The 20313-nt window shown below is 33.8% G+C and overlaps 1 protein-coding gene across 2 annotated transcripts in view; it reads right to left on the minus strand.

Annotated features, from left to right (window-relative positions):
* The window catches only part of LOC145261267 (syntenin-1-like), a 114854-nt gene that overhangs the window by 8366 nt on the left and 86175 nt on the right, over positions 1-20313 (minus strand). For both annotated transcript variants that reach the window (XM_080119710.1, XM_080119711.1), the window contains exons 3-7: positions 15170-15337; positions 10108-10269; positions 3879-4054; positions 2114-2285; positions 1670-1761 (exon numbers count right to left, since the gene is read on the minus strand). In XM_080119710.1, the coding sequence (XP_079975836.1) occupies positions 1670-1761; positions 2114-2285; positions 3879-4054; positions 10108-10269; positions 15170-15337 (770 nt within the window). The remainder of the gene's footprint in view (positions 1-1669; positions 1762-2113; positions 2286-3878; positions 4055-10107; positions 10270-15169; positions 15338-20313) is intronic.

The following is a 20313-nucleotide window of genomic DNA, read 5'->3' on the forward strand; positions in this document are numbered from 1 at the left end:
AATCAGCCCAACCATTTCAGTCCATAGGAATGAACTCACACAAAGTGCCATATTATATATATATATATATATATATATATATATAAGAATAATAATTACAATAAGTTTACCAAGGTAATCAAAATGGTAAACTTAAAATATATTATAAATAATAATAATTTTTTTTTTTTTTTTGATTCATCCAGCCTTGACAGACGTGTTTTTAAATATTCTCTCCAGTACTTTTCTTTTAATGATTTGGAATTCATTCCATTTGCGCTTTTTCCAAGGAACTCTGCCTTTTGGATTATTTTGGACCATTTGGAATTTACCTATCGGATTGAAATTTTAAATTCTACCGTTTTGGATTTGACCATTTTTGGATTTTTACCCTTCACCGGACTGTCCATTCATGTGAAATCTTTTTATTTTTATTTTGCCTCCTGTTCCCCTTACCTCACCCTTTTTTTTTTTAAACCAAGTAAGATCTGTGACTTACTTGTAGTTTCATTAAATACTTTTATATGCAAAATCTGATCCTGCATTTTGCTAATTCCTGCCCTCTGATGAGAAGGAGAGTATTTCTTCGAAACTCCGCGGATTAAGGACTATCCACTTATCTTGTGTTTCCTTTTTTAAAATTAAATATGTTTTTAACTCTTTTTCAAGATGTCTTTTAACATTTTTTTATTAATCATTTGTTTATATATATATATATATATATATATATATACACACACACACACACTAGCAGTTGTAAAATATGCTTAAATATGATATTTTAATTTATGCAGATTTCATATTAATTATTATATTGTACCCAATATATAGTAATGATTCCAAAAGATTTTTTTGAAAATGTATAATTTTAAGTGCCATCAGTTAGAATCAAAACCAAAACACAGCTGTTCAGCATTATTTGTTCCCACCTGAGCTAAGTCAATATCAATTTTAAAAATTAACATAGTTAAATGTATAAATGTATATTTGCACATGTGTAGAAGATACACACTTAGTCGACTTATGCCTGCAAAGTTTTTATTTTTACTTTTTAGCAGCTATTTTTACTGACTAAAAACCAAATTAGATTTGTTCCACAGGTCCAAATCTCTTATATATTAAGTCTGAAGTCTGTAGACCAAAAATTGACAGAGTAGTTTGGTAGGGACCATTTCGCGCACACACACACGGTCATTTCTATTCACCAATATAAATGTATGGTTATGTACAAAATTCAAAAGGTCTCAAGATATTGAAATTCGGTGCATCTTGCTTAATTGGTTAAAATTAAATGCAAATTTGAAATATTTCAATTTTTTTTCAAAACAGAAAGTTGTGCCTATATTATACTCGTTCTCGCCAAAAAAGAACAGGTGAAATCTAGGGAAAATTTATTAATGGACGTCTATTACTTAATGCTGAAATTTGGAAAAAAAAAAAAAAAAAAAAGAGGCGTATCTGAATTTTCATAGAAGGCTCGCTCTTCTTTTCTACTCCTTTTGTAGAAATCTGAATTAAACTAAATATAGTTCACATTTGGACCTCTTACGCCTAGCAGTCATGTTTCAAAATTCATAATGACGTGTTAGTTTAGGAGTGAATTCCTGTACATACAAATATACAAACATATCAAATTTTATGAAAATAGAGTGGGTGAAATAAAATAAAAAAGACAAAGAAAATTAATTACCATTTAACGATATGGTCGTAAATGACACTTGGCATCACAGTCACGGTAATGGTCCGACCACCAGCATCAATCACTGCACCAATCTCTTTATCCTGTTAAAGAAAGAAAGAATATTAAAATCGAAAATAAAATAATTACGGGCAAGTAGCTGTAAATCGAAGAATCAACTTGGGTTTTGACGCTTTCACCAAAATAACAAAACTTTTGAGATGAGGATTGGCTATTCGTATTATTTGGATTCTTCGGACTACTGTTCTCATCTTCAGCGTCATTTTTATTTGGGTTGTCCATAACTATGAAAGCGTCATCTTTATAAATGAGTAGGTTTTTGTTTTTAAGAAATGATGGAGAAATGGGAAAAGGAAAGGGGTGAGTAATGATAAGGTGGGGATTGGGGTGGGGGGGCAATCAAGAAAAGAGGTTTGTTTCTTTCAAGATACATACCTTCAATCCGACAACATTCTGCCCATTAACTTCAATCAGCTGATGGTCAGTAAGAAGACCATTTCTAGCGGCTGAAGAATCCTTCACCAGAGACTTTATTTTACCATCTTTGTACACAAATCCGACGTAACCCAGACTGTCTTTCTGCATAGTTATTGTCCTCTCAAATGGTCTAATGGAAACAAAATGGAAAGGCATTTAAAAATCTGACATTTATGAAAATTAATCCTCCTCTCAATTTTTAAAATAAAAATTTAGATTTTCCTCATCCGTAAATAAAATGAAGAGATGCAACAAATCACAATGAGTATATTAGCGTTTCCTTTTATTGCTGAAATTTCTGTTAGAGATGTTCTGAAAGATTGTGAGTACCATCTTCAAAAAATGCCAATATTTTCCTTGTTAATTCTCGATAACTCATTTTCTTTTTTACAAGGGAGTCACCACTTATCAAGACATGAACACCACACGAGGATAAGGGGGTTAATGAGTCTATGGTGGTCATCAGGACAAGAACGCAGTAATTGTTGGTGGTGGAAATTGGGTATAATTGGATTATTTAAAGGGACGGCTCAATAAGAACTTGTTTACATTGGACTTGAAAACTGATTTGCTTTGTCACCGTTTCTGGTAGCGCTCTGCAGAAAATTAGGAAGTACATTAGCTGACTATAACCAGAGGAACTAGAGATTGAAGCACTTCCTATCGAAATAAGCACGGAGAAAGACTAGGAAAGTCTCCTGTGTGAGAAAAGGGCCGTAGACAACAAAAAATTTCATCTAGACAGAAAGGTTGGTTTTAAACTGTCAAGACAAAAGTGATGTGAATGGGAACCGAGTTCTCCACACAAGCGAACACACAAACACAAACGGATGACTTAAAGGCAAACACGATTATCGCACTTTAACTCTGGTAGAATCATTCTTTGCAACAAGGGGGCGATACAAACCGGAAGTGAAGGTGGCTGTATCATTCATTCTCTTTTCGCTGGACCCCGCAACAAATGCAGATGTGACGAAAACACTTCCGGTTTTCGCAAACAGCCAAACCGACGTTCGACTTCTCACCAAAGACTCATGCAAGTAACGTTACTCATTAATAGGGCTGTGACAAGAGAATATTCTTTTCGTTATTTTTACTCTCAAGTATATATCAGTTAATATCTTCTATGTTTTTAGATAAAGTGTTGTGATTCTCGATTAACTGTGTCGGATAAATACTCGAGAGTCAAAACAACAATAAGAACATTCTCTTGTCATTGTCCTAGTCATTAATCATCTTTCGCTATGAACTGCTACAAGACGTAGATTCCATGAAAAAAGCTTCTTTCTTAGAACTGCACACCTGTAGAACTCTGTTCTGTTTGCCTGCTTTCCAGCTAACTACAATTTGTCTTCAAGTCCAACATAAAAAAGTTCTTGATGAACCATCCTCCTAAGTAATCCAATTTACAAAATTTCCATTACTTATGTATACCCATTAACCCTTATCCTCGAGTGGCCTCCGGGCCTTGATAAGTGGTAACTTTGTAAAAAAAAAAAAAAAAAAGTAAATAAATTCACTTTGGTTGTAATTATATATCGGCATAATTTGTGTCTTCATTTCATAACAAGGAGACCATGTGACTTTATTCTTCAATCTCCTACTTAATAGAGGATTGCAAACTACACATCAAAAGGCGACCTCGTCCTCAACAGATGTGAAATGGTATCTGTTTAGATGTGGCAGCAAAACAATATGTTTTAGAAAAAAATAAATAACTTACCTGTCTCGGATAGCCATTGAAATTCTCTGTGGATTAGCATCCTTCAAATATTTATGAACTTTTTCGTTATCCCAACCAGCGACAGACTGATTATCGATTTGAAGGATCTGGTCACCAAATCGAAGGCCGACCATGGCAGCAGGAGAACAAGCTTGAACCAATGCCACGAACACACCCTACAACGAACAAAGAATCAAATGCATTTAGTCGAAATCCATTTTGGCATTTTCTTTGTTATTTTTAAGCATTTGAAAAAAAATAAAGTCTGAACAGACTGAAGAGAGCAGACTTTCCATTTTGCATTTATCACATAGTATCCTGATATCGTTATTTTAATATCCTGATATCGTTATTTTAATATCCTGATATCGTTATTTTAATATCCTGATATCGTTATTTTAATATCCTGATATCGTTATTTTAATATCCTGATATCGTTATTTTAATATCCTGATATCATTATTTTAATATCCTGATATCGTTATTTTAATATCCTGATATCGTTATTTTAATATCCTGATATCATTATTTTAATATCCTGATATCATTATTTTAATATCCTGATATCTCTAACAGCTAACTTAACTTGTTAAGGAATTTTCCATTCTCTGTTTAATTTTGAGGAACAGATGCTTGTGCGATTGCAAGAGCAAAGCATGAATGGAGTATGCTCAGGCAATTTCTGCCATTACTATGCAACAGAGTGTGACACTTGACCAAGGGAAGAGTCCATCAGACATGTACGCAGTGTGATGTATAGTGTATAGAAGTGAAACCTGGCCAGAAGGGTTAAGGAGATGCTTTGAATGGAGAGAAATTAAATGAGATGTGTAATGTGAGCCCTTAAGTCAAACTTAGATTAAATCCAGAAAGTATAGGGAGATGTGTACAGAACAGGAGACTTAAATGGTATGGTCACACTGAAAGAATGGATGAGAGTTCTTGGGTTAGTAGATGTAGAACAGTTGAGGTAGCAAGTTCAGTTCACAGGGAAAAGCCAAGGAAACTATGGAAAGAAGAGAGGAATATGGAATTGAAAAAACGATGGATAAATAAAAACCTGGCCAGAGATAGGTTAGTTTGGAAGTCAATTTTTAAAAACAGTTCAACACATGCCAGCATGTAAAATAGACGTTAAACTGAAGATGATGATGCTGTTGTGGATGACTATGATGATTTTTATTCTTAGTTTGAAAAGAATGGATATTCTTAAGACATTCATTTATTTTGTGATTTTACTTATGAAAACGTCACATCAAACTTAAGCGCAACGGAAATGACAGAAATGCTATTTCAAACTTGAGCATGAAATATCGATAGATGTAGCATGATTTTCATGCACCTGGACAACACCAGATTGTCTTGCTGGTAACCATGGGGGCTTAGGTGTAGTCAGGGGTGTTTACACTTGGCCAAAGATGTCTCATATGCCCAAAGGGAGGATAGGATATGTTTTTGTTGGGAAAAATTCATTTCTCAAATTAAAATAGACATTTTTGGGGACAAATAGTCTAGCTTGACATACGTGGAGATATCGCGGTAAGCCAGGTGTCTTGTATCAAGTGAGAGAAATCAACCCTGACGTCTGAGGAGCAACCAGCTAACGATATTAAAAGTACTGCCACACAGGGTTGTGTTAGTTTGGTGCGCTCTGGCCATCAGAGCAGTAGTTCCAGTAACTAGCAAGTATCTGGTTACATTTTGAAGCGTCCATCACTGGATGAAGATAAGGTTGTAGCCATCTTTCAATTTCGCAATTCTTGAGATAAAGAAGGGTCCTAAATATGATCTCTATTGAAATAAATTAGATTTTTTTTAATTACATATTTTTTTATTTTGAAATATCCGTTTAAATATTAAGAGATAATTTTAGTTGAATTAGCTTTTCCTATTATCTGGCTATAAATTTTAAAGGGAGTAAAACAAATTAAAATAGCATTTTTATTAGCAAAATAGCAAGGGTACCCAGCGTTACCCAAATTCTTAAATTTCATGAAGTACAGAAAATAAAGTAAAAGTCAAAAAAATAACATAGGTATGAAAAAGTTAAATACATCCTAAGATGAGGGAGTACTGTGGCCCCATTTGGGAAGCTGTTGCTAATAACACTTTCTTGTCTTGACAGAATAAAAAAAACAATTTTAAAATCTAGTCAAAGATATTCTCTTCTTTTCGCTATTGTCTCCTCCACCCCCTCCTCCTCACAGAAAGGAAGTCGCTAGTATTTCTGTCATTTTTATGGCAGGTGCTCGACTTAGTTCCAATCTATCCCTCCTCCCGCTGAAAAACATTTACAACTAAAACTCATCTAGCTACCACCACTGTAAATAATTTTCCTTTCTCCCTCTGTGTACTTAAAGCTAAACAAACCTTCCACAAACAAAGTTTCCTCTACAAGAAGTATTTATCTGTGAAACATAATATCATGTGATTGCTTCCCAGCTAACTACAACAGGGTCATTTTCAAATCCAATGTTAACAAGTCCATGCAAGTAGTTTTCGTAATTACTCAGATTTTGCTCAGTTTCTACCTGCGTTAACAATCCTCACAGTGTTGTACCGTTCACCTGAAACTCGTTAATCCTTGTCTTAAAGTGGTCTTTGGGCCTTAATAAGCAGTGAATCGTTAGTACATCAAAATATAAAGGCATTTCTTCAAAACCCTAAGAGTTTGTGAACAAACGCGTAGAAACTACAGTTTTATTATATAAATTATTTATAAATGAATTGTTTACGGTTTTGTTCTCCAACTTGTAAATACAGACAATTACAACTTGTAAATATTGCATTATTCATTCATAAACCGGCAATTTGCATTCTTATACTGAAAAGGAAAATGAAGGCAAGCAAAGACGAAGCAAGAAAAAGGAAGAAGAAAACAAATAAAATCCAACCAAATAGTGATGAAAAATAAAGTAAGGCGCTAACACAACAACTTGACAGAAATCAACTTTTTGTTTATATAAGTAAAATTTTCAGAATGTGAGAGATTATATAATCATTACCACAGCTAAACAATGTCACAGCTCATAAATCATGTTGGCTGTCATGATTTGTGTGAGCTGCGACGTTATTTGGCTATGGAAATAATTATAATTATTTTAAAATTAATTATGTGAAATAAAGAAATATAGAAATCTAATTTAAGAATTCAACGAATAGTATTATTAAAAGATATTAAATGGCTACGGGTTTTTGTGGTAACTTCTTATGACAGGTTTTTAAATAATGATACGAAAATATATTAATATATATTGATATATTAATATATATTGATATATTAATATTTATATATTGATATATTAATATTTAAATAAGCTATTGACAAAGATGCGTCCAGGATAAATGTTTTCACATGCTTCATTTCCTTTAAGGGAAATTTCTTTAAATAATGTTCTATTGTTAAAGTGTTTTTTTATTCAAGAAGTCTGAAGAAAGGCTGGTTATGTGAAAATTTTCAAATGCCATAATGCTTAAAATTGTCCAATCAGTCTTGAAACAATTTTAACTTACAATGAAATACACTTTTTGTTGCTATCAATTCCTTTTTTAAAGTCTTAGTTTTGTTAATACAGTATATTAATGGTCAATTATGAAATATGATAATTTTGTAGCTTACATTTTAAGTCATCTCTTTTTGGCTTAAAATTCATTGGTATATGAAAATTTACTGAATTATACAAACCCAGTAAAATTCAGTATATTACAAACAAGTCTATATATATATATATATATATATATATATATATATATATATATATATATATGATGATTGCAACGTCTTGTCAGACGAGTACCACTCCCTCAGTCACTGAAAGTCCATGAGCCCGAAAATAACCTTTTTTTTTTTAGTCCTGCCATCGAATTCACACGCTCAAGCAGACATGACATTGAAGACGGTCCTTGGCATACATACATATATATACATATACACACATACATACCCATAAACATACACACATCCATACATACACAATACATATAACACATACATACAAACATATACATACACACATGCACACACATATACATATATATGCATACACATATATACTATTATATACAAATACATACACACATATATATACATATTCACATACATATAATTACACATGTATGCACATATACATACATACACAAAGTTACCTACATATACGTACACATACATATATATGCACCTATACGCATATATGCATATACATACACACAAATATATATACGTATATACATACAAACACACATAAACATGTATACACAATAAATAAAATAAAAATATATACACACATACATATATACATACATATACAAATAGGTATACATACACATACATACACTAGTACATATATTAACATACATACATACACACACATATGCATACGTAGAATGATGGCAGATCAATTATTACATGCTTCCAGCATTTCAGGGCTACACGCGTGACAATTTTTCCATTGCCACAGACAATGTTTTATAGACAAATGCCTGAGGAAATATCTATATAAAGATGATGTTACAGAGTTTTAGCTTTGTATGACAGCTAAGTCTCTCTCTCGGTTCAAAATGTCGAGATCCAGCAACAAGCATGAGCAAGATAGCCAGCAACAAATCAAACTGCAGACCAGCTTAATGCAGGTACTGGTCTCCCACTTTATGTATTTTTTTTTTTTTAAATCAGAGATTTGCTTCACCCAGAGAGGTTACCTTAACAGGGCTTTTGGGAGTCCTCTCCACCCCAAACACATATCGAAATAAAGATATACACGTACACATATAAGCATGCATACAAACAGATGCACGCAAACATACATATGCAAGAACAAATACACATGACAACATGCACATACACTCATAAATACATGCATGTACATACATATGCACACACACATGTACACATACACGTACATGTAGAATATATATGAAGGAGCATTTATGATGACGATGATGATGGTTGTTACGAATAGGTGAATTCAACATGAATAAAAGAGTAAAACAATCCCAAATACACAGAAGATAGAATAGAGAGATGTTCGCTTCGCCGGTTATACAGTTTTTAAAATGAAAACGCGTTCATAACGGCACAAATCCTCAACGTTCATGATGACGACGATGATGGTTGTTACAAATAGGTGAATTCAACATGAATAAAAGAGTAAAACAAAAAAACTCTTTATTTATATATACATACATACATACATTAAACAAGAGGAATAAAATTGACATAACTTTATTAAATGATCAGATCAATAAGGAAAAGAAAAATAAACTTTTTAGGTCATGGCATTTTGAAGCTAAATGCTTCTCATCAGAAGAGAAGGACCAACATTATTTAAAATATGAAATATGGTTTAAGAACATTTACATTGTAAATATTAAGCCATATTAAAGAATATAAGAATATGGCCAAACAACTACTGGGCACCATAATATACAACATGCCAAATTAAATAAAAAAGACTGCTTGACGATTTTAAAAGTTATCCAACAAAATCGTAAAAAAGAACTCAGTCGTGTTAATCAGATGTGCTTGAATAATGACTTGCTGCCAATATATATATATATATATATATACACATTATATATATATATATAATATATATATATATAATGTGTGGTAACGGTGTGAAGAGGGATAGTAATAAGCAACCACAATTGGCATGTGTCTGCTAAGAGAAAGCAGTTAGGCGCAAACTCTTCAAATTCCAGAATAATGCGATTATGCAAATTTAGGCACCATTGGAAGTCTGAGGTGGAAGAAGAAAAGACAAATTTTTTGTTTGTCTTGGTTTTTAAACGCCACTTTGTTCGTTGCATATGATTTTATTGTTGGTTAGATTAAAGAAAAGGATTGCTGCTATTGCTGTTGCTGCTTATGTGAAAATCGAGCGTCTTGGTTATAGGGAAAAAAAAAAACACAAAATAATCTGATTCTAGTGTTTTCTTTTCCACTCAATAATTTGCATATGATTAAGATAGGAATTAATTACCTTAAAACATTTCAGTCGGATAAATTATAAGAAATTTTTCAATAGAATAAAAAAATCTACTTTTACCAAAAATCAGAATCTTAGCCTGCCCTCCCCACTTTTTTTTATTATACAGGAATCACCACTTACCAAGACCTGGACGCCACTCGAAGATAAGGGTTAATGGGTCCTATCTCTGCTTATATCATCATCTTTATAAAATTAATGCTTTTTTATAGAAAACTTTTGTCAAGAGAAAACATACTTACGTTGTTCACATGTCTGAGTCGTAGACCAATCTTGCCTTGCTCATCCTTGCAAAGAATGACCTCTCGGATACCTTGTTTTATTTCAGCTCTCATTAAGCCTTTGTTGGAGCCAGTGACGGGAGCTACCTGCATCTGGCTACTATTACCTTGCCGAATACCAACCTAAAACAAATAAAATTAAATAGTATTCAAATAATACTAATAATAGTGTTTTTTTTTTGTTTTGTTTTTTGTTTATTTGATTTTGTTTAAAGCAAAATCTTCCAATGCTGGTATTATCAATAAAATAAATATTTATTGATTTTAAATTATCAGTAAAGTTAAAATTGATAGATTATCTCCTACAAGCGTATTTTTATGTCTATGAAAATATCTGCACATTTAACACGTTTTTATTATAATCGTGGAAAAAGTAACAATTCTATAGTTAAATATTTAAAGATGTATATAGAATATAAAGAATCGGAATCGGTAATTGTATCAGAATCAAGAATAATATTAGAATTGTCCCATCACTAATTACTATCGCAAGATTGGAACTCATACATTGCAAACAAAAATTTCACAAGAACTTTTTAAGCTAAACTCATCGATATCCTATTTAGGAGAGATATTTCTATGCTGGTTCAGTAGGAAAATGATGTTTTTGCCATTTCTTCAAGACAGCATAGTTAGGTATTTCTGCAAAGATAATAATTACCTTAACTTGTATTTAATCTACAAAACTGCTCTGGATCTTCTTTCTTACCTTATTTCTGCTGTTATTTTAATTTTTACTTTTCTTTATATTGTTGGGATTTTTCGGACTACTCTTCTCATCGATTCTCATTATTTTCACATTGTTTCGGTCAATGTAACCTACTTTCTTTAAGTGTGTCTTGTCGAATTCGGGAATTTGTAATAAGTAAAACATATATATTTTCCAAGTTTTGTGACGACAAATCATAAAACTAAGTTTCAACCTATGCAGCTACCAGCAAATACATAGAAACGTTAAAACTTTTAACGTGACTTTCTGATTATTTCGCTAACAATTTTTTCCTCTGATGAGAAGAAATAGCATTCTTTGAAACTCCACGGATTAAGGAGCACCCAACTTTGGAGTATTCTGACATATAATAAAAACTTTTTGTATAATTCTACTTTACAACTCTGTTCTTATGGAGGTGTTAAAGGAATAAGAATAAAATCGATTCTTTAAGAGGAGACTTATCAGGATAATGCAAAGCTCAACAAATTATTTTGGAGCTTATATAGAGTATCAATAAAATAAGAAACCGACAATATAAAAAATATATACTAATGTATATATTTTTTATTTGTTTATTCAATAAAGATGATACATCAATTAGGGGCTTGAGGTAAGTAAATGATTGTACATATACACTAGATGAACTGTCCAGACTATGATTTAATAGATTTTTTATTATACAATTAAATATTTTGTACTATTATTTGAACTACTGTTCTTATCTTGCATGTTATTCTCATATTTTCAACTCTGAAATCTGTACAGAACCCTTTATTTAATCCACACGGGTAGCTTGCTCTCGTACCATCAGCCATGATCAGGTACAATTTTTAATTCATAGTTGTATATTTAGGATTGCCCCATACGGAGGATTGAATTTCCAACCTCCAAAAGACTTTCACTTAGAATTATCACTTAGCACTTTTATCCAATGAACCAGGACTCTGTTCAAAATCGTGTACCAATTTCAGAGTTAGACACAATTGACCTAAAGAAGGTCAGAGATTACATTGGCTGAAACATTGTGTAAATAAAATCCAAGATGAGAACAGTAGTTGGAATAATCCAAACCATCATTTTTTATCTAAAAAAATTTAGAAATGTAAAATATAATGTTCAAGGTAAACATGATAATCTTTGTTGCCAATTCTCAAGAGGATCAGATGTTTTTTTTTTAACATAAAACTGAAAACTGGCTGATATCAATGAAGAAAAAAAAAAAATGATGGAACTCCTTGTTTAACAAGGTGATTTGAAAGTCCTTTTGATAGATAGTGTGATAAAAGTCCTTTAGAGTTAGAATTTGTTTCTTTCTACCTCGAAAGCGGCGTGAGGTTGATTTTCTCTCTCTGGTATGGAAGCATATATCAGTGGGCAGGAGTCTGTTCAAAAAGGAATTGCTTTGCTCGATGTTTTTAAATGTACTCCTATACTCTTTAGTAGGTGAGAAGTTAAACGCACCCTTGTGATTCGGATTCAGAAATCACCAGATTGTTTTTTTTTGTTGTTTTGTTTTGGTTGCCGTTTCATAACTTATGTGATGTGAATGTATGAATTGTATGTAATACATCTTTTGTTTTGATTGCCGTTTCATAACTTATGTAATGTGAATGTATGAATTGTATGTAATAATCTTTTGTTTTGATTGCCGTTTCATAACTTATGTGATGTGAATATATGAATTGTATGTAATACATCTTTTGTTTTGGTTGCCGTTTCATAACTTATGTGATGTGAATGTATGAATAGTATGTAATAATCTTTTGTTTTGATTGCCGTTTCATAACTTATGTGATGTGAATATATGAATTGTATGTAATACATCTTTTGTTTTGATTGCCGTTTCATAACTTATGTAATGTGAATGTATGAATTGTATGTAATACATCTTTTGTTTTGGTTGCCGTTTCATAACTTATGTGATGTGAATGTATGAATAGTATGTAATAATCTTTTGTTTTGATTGCCGTTTCATAACTTATGTGATGTGAATATATGAATTGTATGTAATACATCTTTTGTTTTGATTGCCGTTTCATAACTTATGTGATGTGAATGTATGAATTGTATGTAATACATCTTTTGTTTTGATTGCCGTTTCATAACTTATGTAATGTGAATGTATGAATTGTATGTAATACATCTTTTGTTTTGATTGCCGTTTCATAACTTATGTAATGTGAATGTATGAATTGTATGTAATACATCTTTTGTTTTGATTGCCGTTTCATAACTTATGTAATGTGAATGTATGAATTGTATGTAATACATCTTTTGTTTTGATTGCCGTTTCATAACTTATGTAATGTGAATGTATGAATTGTATGTAATACATCTTTTGTTTTGATTGCCGTTTCATAACTTATGTAATGTGAATGTATGAATTGTATGTAATACATCTTTTGTTTTGATTGCCGTTTCATAACTTATGTAATGTGAATGTATGAATTGTATGTAATAATCTTTTGTTTTGTGATGAGAACAATAGTTAGAATAATACAAATCATCAATCCTCATCTTTAAAATTCCAAAACATATCAAATTGGTATGGACTCAAAATACAAAATGTGACATATCTTTCTGTTCAAGTGACTGTATATTTCTATTACCATGCTAAGAATTCTTTGTTCATTGTTGATGCTGTTGTTGTTGTTTTCCTGTGGGTGTGTATATATGTTCTGTACATATATGTATATGTAACCAGTGTATTATGGAAATAAGACAATGTGCGTCTCACCTAGTTTTCAAAAACGTCACAAAACAACTTATCTGGCGTATGTTCACACATAACGACAAATAAGGAACGGAATAAAAAATCTTTGTCTCTTGCCAAACAAAGGAAAACATACGTTCAACAAGAGAGACGAATACCATTCTATGGGGTTACAACATTTGGCCAATTCGGAAACATACTGGGCCCATCTTTTATTTTGTTGGACGAAAAGCTGCAACAAAAATTCTACTACAAACAGACCTCAGGTTTCTTTTTGGCAACCTTTCTTCCAGAATGTTGTTCTCACCTTGGAAAATTTGAACACTAATACAGTCCTGTCTACATCTTAATTATCGATTTTTCCCTTGCTGCATGCCATTCTGTCTGAGCCGTCTCTCTCAGCTGCTCGTTACAGACTCTACTAACTAATTTACTAAGGGGTCTCCAAACTCATTACATCACGTAACCAAAGATTTTTGCCTAGTCTTTTGTCACGTATTTTTGTTTATTAAAATCAAACATTCCAATCCTATTTATTAAATATCCTTCTAAACATTTTATTGCTTTACATATTTCTGGCTTAATTATTTCTACATTAAATTCCAGTCTTATTTCAAAACATTCTTCTGTTCTCAAAACACTTAGTTATTTTCCATAACATTGTCACCAGTTCAAATGTTGGTCATTCATCTCTCTATCCGGAACATCCAACGTTATCTGGCCATAATATAATACTGTATTGAATTGCGTACAATTTGAAATAGTTCCAATCCACTATTGATGTTACTACATTGCAGAATGTGGCTATCGTGTATAGGAAAAATCTACCTGTGCAAAGAAACTTGGCCTAACTCTAAACAGCTACTTTTGAATAATTGGATACCAGAGACCGATCAGCATAAACAGCCTATATCTCAGAGTTGGGACAGCACTCACCGATACAAAACAAGAAATTAGCAACAGAATAGAAAAGTTCAAATCAATGATGACACCTATGTACTCTTTAGAAAGGAAGCCGATATACAAAGACTTCAGTTTTCTATGCAAAGTTTTTTCCCATCTGTGTATTCAAGGATGAAGAATTACCCAAAATTTGGGTAATTCTTCTGAATAGATATAGGCATATCAGCTGAGAAACTTCCAGCTAGAATGTTCCTATTTACTTGCCTCCCCACGAGGACAGAGTTGGACACAAGGTCGGTTTTTAATCTGGGGGAAAATCCAGCTCCCCAAAAAGAGGCACTAGATAGGAACAAAAATAAAAATTCTCTCAGTCATGAAGGATGTCTCCTCCACAGACCGATGACAGAAAAGGTGAAGTGTAGTATCAGAACAGATACTACACTTTGCTCATAGCTAAAAGGCTAACCTGGGCATGGAAAACCTTGAATCCAAGAACTAAAACTCATTATTCAAAATATGCATGTAGTTCACCCACATGCAAATGTGAAAATGCTGTTCAAACTGTGGATCATCTACTCAAACACCGAAAACATTACGGACGAATTCCATAAATTAATAGAGCTAACACTTGCAAAGCAAAACAATTCGAACACATCTTTTGAAGGTACAAAATAACAATGAGAAAATCCACTTACTTGTGTATCTACCGGTACCATGTCCTGGACCAAGTCTGGTGTGAGTTTCAATCCCATATATTCACCTAAGCTTGGATAAAGAGCAGAATGTTCCATGCTGGGACCACCAGTATCTGTGTCCATGGGATACTGGACAGTTTGGTAAGGAGAGTGAGCATTGTGTTGGGCCTGGAAATTTAAAATAAAAAAAAATTAGCTGCAACCCTACGAAAACATTCTTTTTTTTTTATTTGACGTTTATTGCTATAAAACTCTTTTGACTGTTATTTGCTTCACGGTAAAAGACTGATGCTCTTTGGATGCTTTTTTCTCAGAGAGTAGCTGGAAAATGTTTATGCAGGAAAAACATAATCACGTTAAGATATATATATTGGTTGTACTTACCTGGTGTTGCTTGGTAGTGCACTTGTTTCCAATTTGTTGGAGTCGGACATATATCCTCATTGATTATGTGGGAACATAACGAATGAGGAAGTCAAACACAGAATAAGGTAAGCCATTGGTCCTTACGAAGATCTTCTCACGAGAGCCAGAAGGAGTAAACTGAAATGGTTTGGCTACGTAACAAGAGGAGAGAGGCTTGTAAAGATGGTGCTCCAGGGAACAGTCAGAGGAGGAAGAAAGAGAGGAAAACAGAAGAAGAGATAGGAAGACAACATCACAGAATGGACAGGATTGAAGCTGAGCGAGGCGGGTAAACGTGTGGAGGACAGGGAAGGATTTAGCGGACCGGTTGACAGGTCATCTATAGCCCCCCCCCCCCCCGACAGACATCAAGGACTCGTATAACAAACATCAGTTTAGCAAAACTTTCTAGCTCAGTTCCCTTGACTAACCATTGTTGTTGTTCACATAAACAGCCCCCTTATCAGCATCCCATTTAGCAACGGTTAACTTTTTAGAGGTTGTGAACACATCTGGGTACGCCTCTTAACTCGGCTTCTATCTGCTCCAAGTACAGTTGGTTGCTCTTTTTTATCTCCAAGTCGAGGGAAAATACATCCCCTTTCAAGCACATCGGGAGCAGTTTTGCTACATCAGCCACCTTTCGAAGTCTCGCCAGCAACCTCAATTTCTTTAGCCATGCCATCATGTCACCGTTGTCAGTAAATGGTCTTACATTGCTGGTTACACTTACCTTCTCCATAGTAACTGCCACGATAGCTTGAAAGATCTGTTTGTTTAATTAATCCCTATTTTAGTCTCGTAAATTATTTAGAGTCGAAAGAAAATACATAATGCCAGCTTTCAGTATTCACATGGGGTGCTAGATTATTTTCTTTTCTTCACCAACAACAGGCAAGATGTTTGCTCTTAATATCAGCAGCAGTAATTCATTTTTCTTTTCACTGACAGCAGTTCAAAAACAAGAGATAAACGGATACCCGTACAAAATATGCGTACATGACATGGCACATTAAAACGAACTCATCTTCAAGTAAAATTCACTAGTTAACAGCATCTACATTGTATAATTATGACCTTTGCTTCTAAAATCAATGGTTCTAAGTTCGCAACTGCTTGCAGCCATCATTTCCTTTTCCTTGCAGTGGGTGCATACTAGTTGTCACCGCTTATCCTCTGGTATCTCCACACCATTACCAGAGGGCTTACCTCTTGAACTTGGGGTTAGAAGTAGCACAATTATTTTATTTTTTATTTTATTATCTTTTTCAGCAGAAATTTAACAGAATTTAAAGTAATTCCTTCACATCATCAGCTATTTTGGTGTTTTTCTTTGATAAGACATAAAAACATTAAAAAAAAATTTTTTTTTTAAACTAGTGTTGCGATCAAACAAATTTATAATGCAAAAGGGAGTAACTCTTTGCTTCTTTGAGCAAAGTTGCCTCCCTTTATCTGTAGTCATAAACTTTAATATCTTGCGATTTCTCACGAGATGAACGACCGGAAGTGGAGACAGTGGAGGGGAAAACGGAGTGACTTTGAAAATGTCGAGATGAATATCATTCCCGTTGATTCATTTATCATATTTGGTCTTCTAACTTTCATCTATTATGGTTGAATTGTAGTTACATGTTTGTGCGTGTCTTCTTAATAAACGTATATCTTTATGTAACAGTATTTGTTCGTAAGTGTTACATTTCTTTCCTCATGAGCTGCTACGTACCAACGTGAAGGCTGCACTCTCTGCGGTAAGATATTTTATGTTATATGGATCTAACGCATTCCACAATATAACAGCTAGTTTCTTCAGCATGTATACAGGTCAGTTAATGATTAAATTCGATTGTTTTATGTGTTTTGCGATTACTCAACTATATTGCAATTTTACCAAAATTTGTATTTTGCAGAATTTAGAAAGAAAACTTTCTAGCTGGGCCCTTACATCTCAATGAAAGAAAGCATGAATGGTAGCCGTGTGCAAATGACTAAGCTGTGTGCGAAATAACGCTGTGGCAAGGAAGAAAAAATATAAAAAAAACGCGTGCACAGACTGATGACCATGTTAGAGAGAGGGAGGTGAGGGGATCACAATCATATTTTATGAGGGGAAATACCTGGAAATAAATGTCATTGTTACAACAGGAAAAAAGTGAGTCAATTGTTTTCTTTTCTTGGTCTCCTTTGCGATGGAGTCTACATGTTAGGTCCCAAGTGTCTACATGTTAACATGTGTGTGTAACGTACGTACAACATTACATTTGTCCATTCATCTATGTTACGCTTCAGTTTGAAGTAACATTTTCATTGACAAAATTGTAAATTTGGGAAAACTCACTAATTTACAAAAATAAAAAAATAGTTTTTAAATGGTTACATTCAAACTGAAAAACAAATTAAAACAATAACATTTTAGAATTTATGGGGGGGGGGGGTGACTAACATTAGTTTAACTTAAAATTACCACTCCCTTCCAGACTAGATAGTGATCAACCCAGACCAGCCTTTAAAAACGTTTTCTGGTCTGAAAGTGAGTGATCTTTACCGCTTAATAGCTGATCATTGCATAAAGTTATCCCCCCACTCTAAAGTCTAACACAATTTTAAAAAATTCCTTTTAATCTGCAGTGTTGGGTGCAGGCCTCCAATAATACTGTAACCTTGAATAGACACATTCTTATTTTAGATGCGTTAAACAATATATATACAAGAGGATCTGTTTGTCAGGCTTAAGTTTGACATAATATTTAGGTTGGTCTGTCAGGCTTAAATTTGGACTAATTTTATTAATCCTCTACTTGTGTAAGAGCTAAGTACATCTTAAGATGAAGTATTGCTTCATCTGAGGAGGAGCTAGTAATGTAACATAGTCGTTATATGAAAGAAACAGAGGAAAGGAAGAAAACTGTTTTTCATGTTAAACAAAAAACCTTTATATCTGGTATTTCTAACAACATATTTTTTCTATATATTTTAACACTTCATTTATCCTTCATCGGCTGCTCTGACGTTACCCACGCATCTCAAACATGTGCTTTTCTCATCACATCTCTAACATCACTTCTCTGAATACGCCTGCTTCTCCAATCACGTCATTTAATCTCTGCTGTAATATAACTTTGCGCAACCGGCTTGGTCATTTGTATATCTTTATGCAGTTGCTGTTGCTCCTAGTGTCAGCCGTCCTGGATATGACCTTAAACTATATCCGATGGTGAGGCCCCAGCTTGCAGGCCTTAGGGAGTGTGGAGCCACCCTTTAATTGCCATTGCTTCCAGGTCCACTCTGACCCGGAGTGGTAGTACATGTTAGGGTCCCAACTATGGGTTAAATAGAATATGACTTAAAAAACAAATATACTATATTAGAAAATCGTTCTTCCAAATCACCAGATTCAGCATTACATAACCTGAAAAGCCATAAAACAAAACAACCAACCAACCTAGTGTCAGCGACTCTTATCGTAAGAGTACCCTTTCCTGCCTTGACAAGGTTCAAAACCGGTTTCAAAATCTAGCGAGTGAAGCCCCTTTTTCCACTCTACCTTAACGAAAAGACATGGCGAATCTATCTGTTCTATCATTATTTTAATGGTAGGTGTTCAGCTGAGCTTCTACCTGTCGTCTTATCTTCTGCAGAACATCACGGACACTCTTTTAGCGACAACTGCTAACAATTTCCCTTATTCTCTATTCATGCGTAAACCTAAACGCAAATTCCATGAGCACGATTTTCTTTTTTAGAACTGCTCATCTGTGGAACACGATGCCACGGGTAACTGTTTCCCGTGGCAGTGGTCAAGTCTAACGTGAACCCTGTTGAACCCGTCTTCTTAAATAAAACATTACGCAAGATCCACCGTTACCAATAATCACGGTTTTCTTTCACCGACCAGCTAACACTCATTAACCTTTATCGTTGAGCGATCTTCGGACCTTGTAAAAATAAAAAAATAAAAATTTTTTTAAAAGGTGTAGATTTAAAAAGCATTTTATTAAAATTGACTTTTGTTCCTATTTATGCAACGCTTGATTACTCCCCTCGCCGTAGTTTTGTTTCGATATCAAATCTTGATTTCCTGTTAGCTACGATGAAAAAAAAAAGTGACGCTCATTTTTATTTATTTATTTTTTTTTATTCAATTTTCACCCCAGACAAGGCACAGTGCCACTTTGAAGCAGGGGGCTACTATCAGGGACTTAATTAGCAGGGGCATTATGAAGGGAGATAAGTAGAAAGATGTTTGTTCAAATTACACTTGAACTTTTGCATATCAGTACAGTTGGGAAAGCAGAATCCCAGAAGGGAGTTCCAAAGACTTGCAGTTCTGGGGAAGAAACTATTGGAGTAAAAGGCTTTCTTACACCTAGGGATCTCTACTGTAAAGGAATGAGACTTAGTAGCTTGTCGGGTTTGTCGGGGGTAGTTATGTCGAGGAGGTACAAGTGTTTGCAGTTCGTCAGAGCATTCACCATTAAAGTATTTGTAGAACAGGCAGAGGGATGCAACATCTCGTTGATGGGACAGAGGCTGAAGCCTAGATGACAGTTCAGGACCTATCAGGTTGGCGACTCTCTTTTGAACCCTGTCCAGGAGCGAGAGACAAGCAGCAGATGCACCAGCCCAGATGTGACAACAGTACTCCATACACAGGCGAATGGTGGCCTTATAGAGGTACAGGATACTTTCAGGCGTCTGATGACAAAAATTATCGCGACATTTGTTATCAGTGTAAAAAC

The sequence above is a fragment of the Euprymna scolopes genome, chromosome 37, assembly GCF_053919585.1.
Source record: "Euprymna scolopes isolate OS-2025 chromosome 37, ASM5391958v1, whole genome shotgun sequence".
NCBI lineage: Eukaryota > Metazoa > Mollusca > Cephalopoda > Sepiida > Sepiolidae > Euprymna > Euprymna scolopes.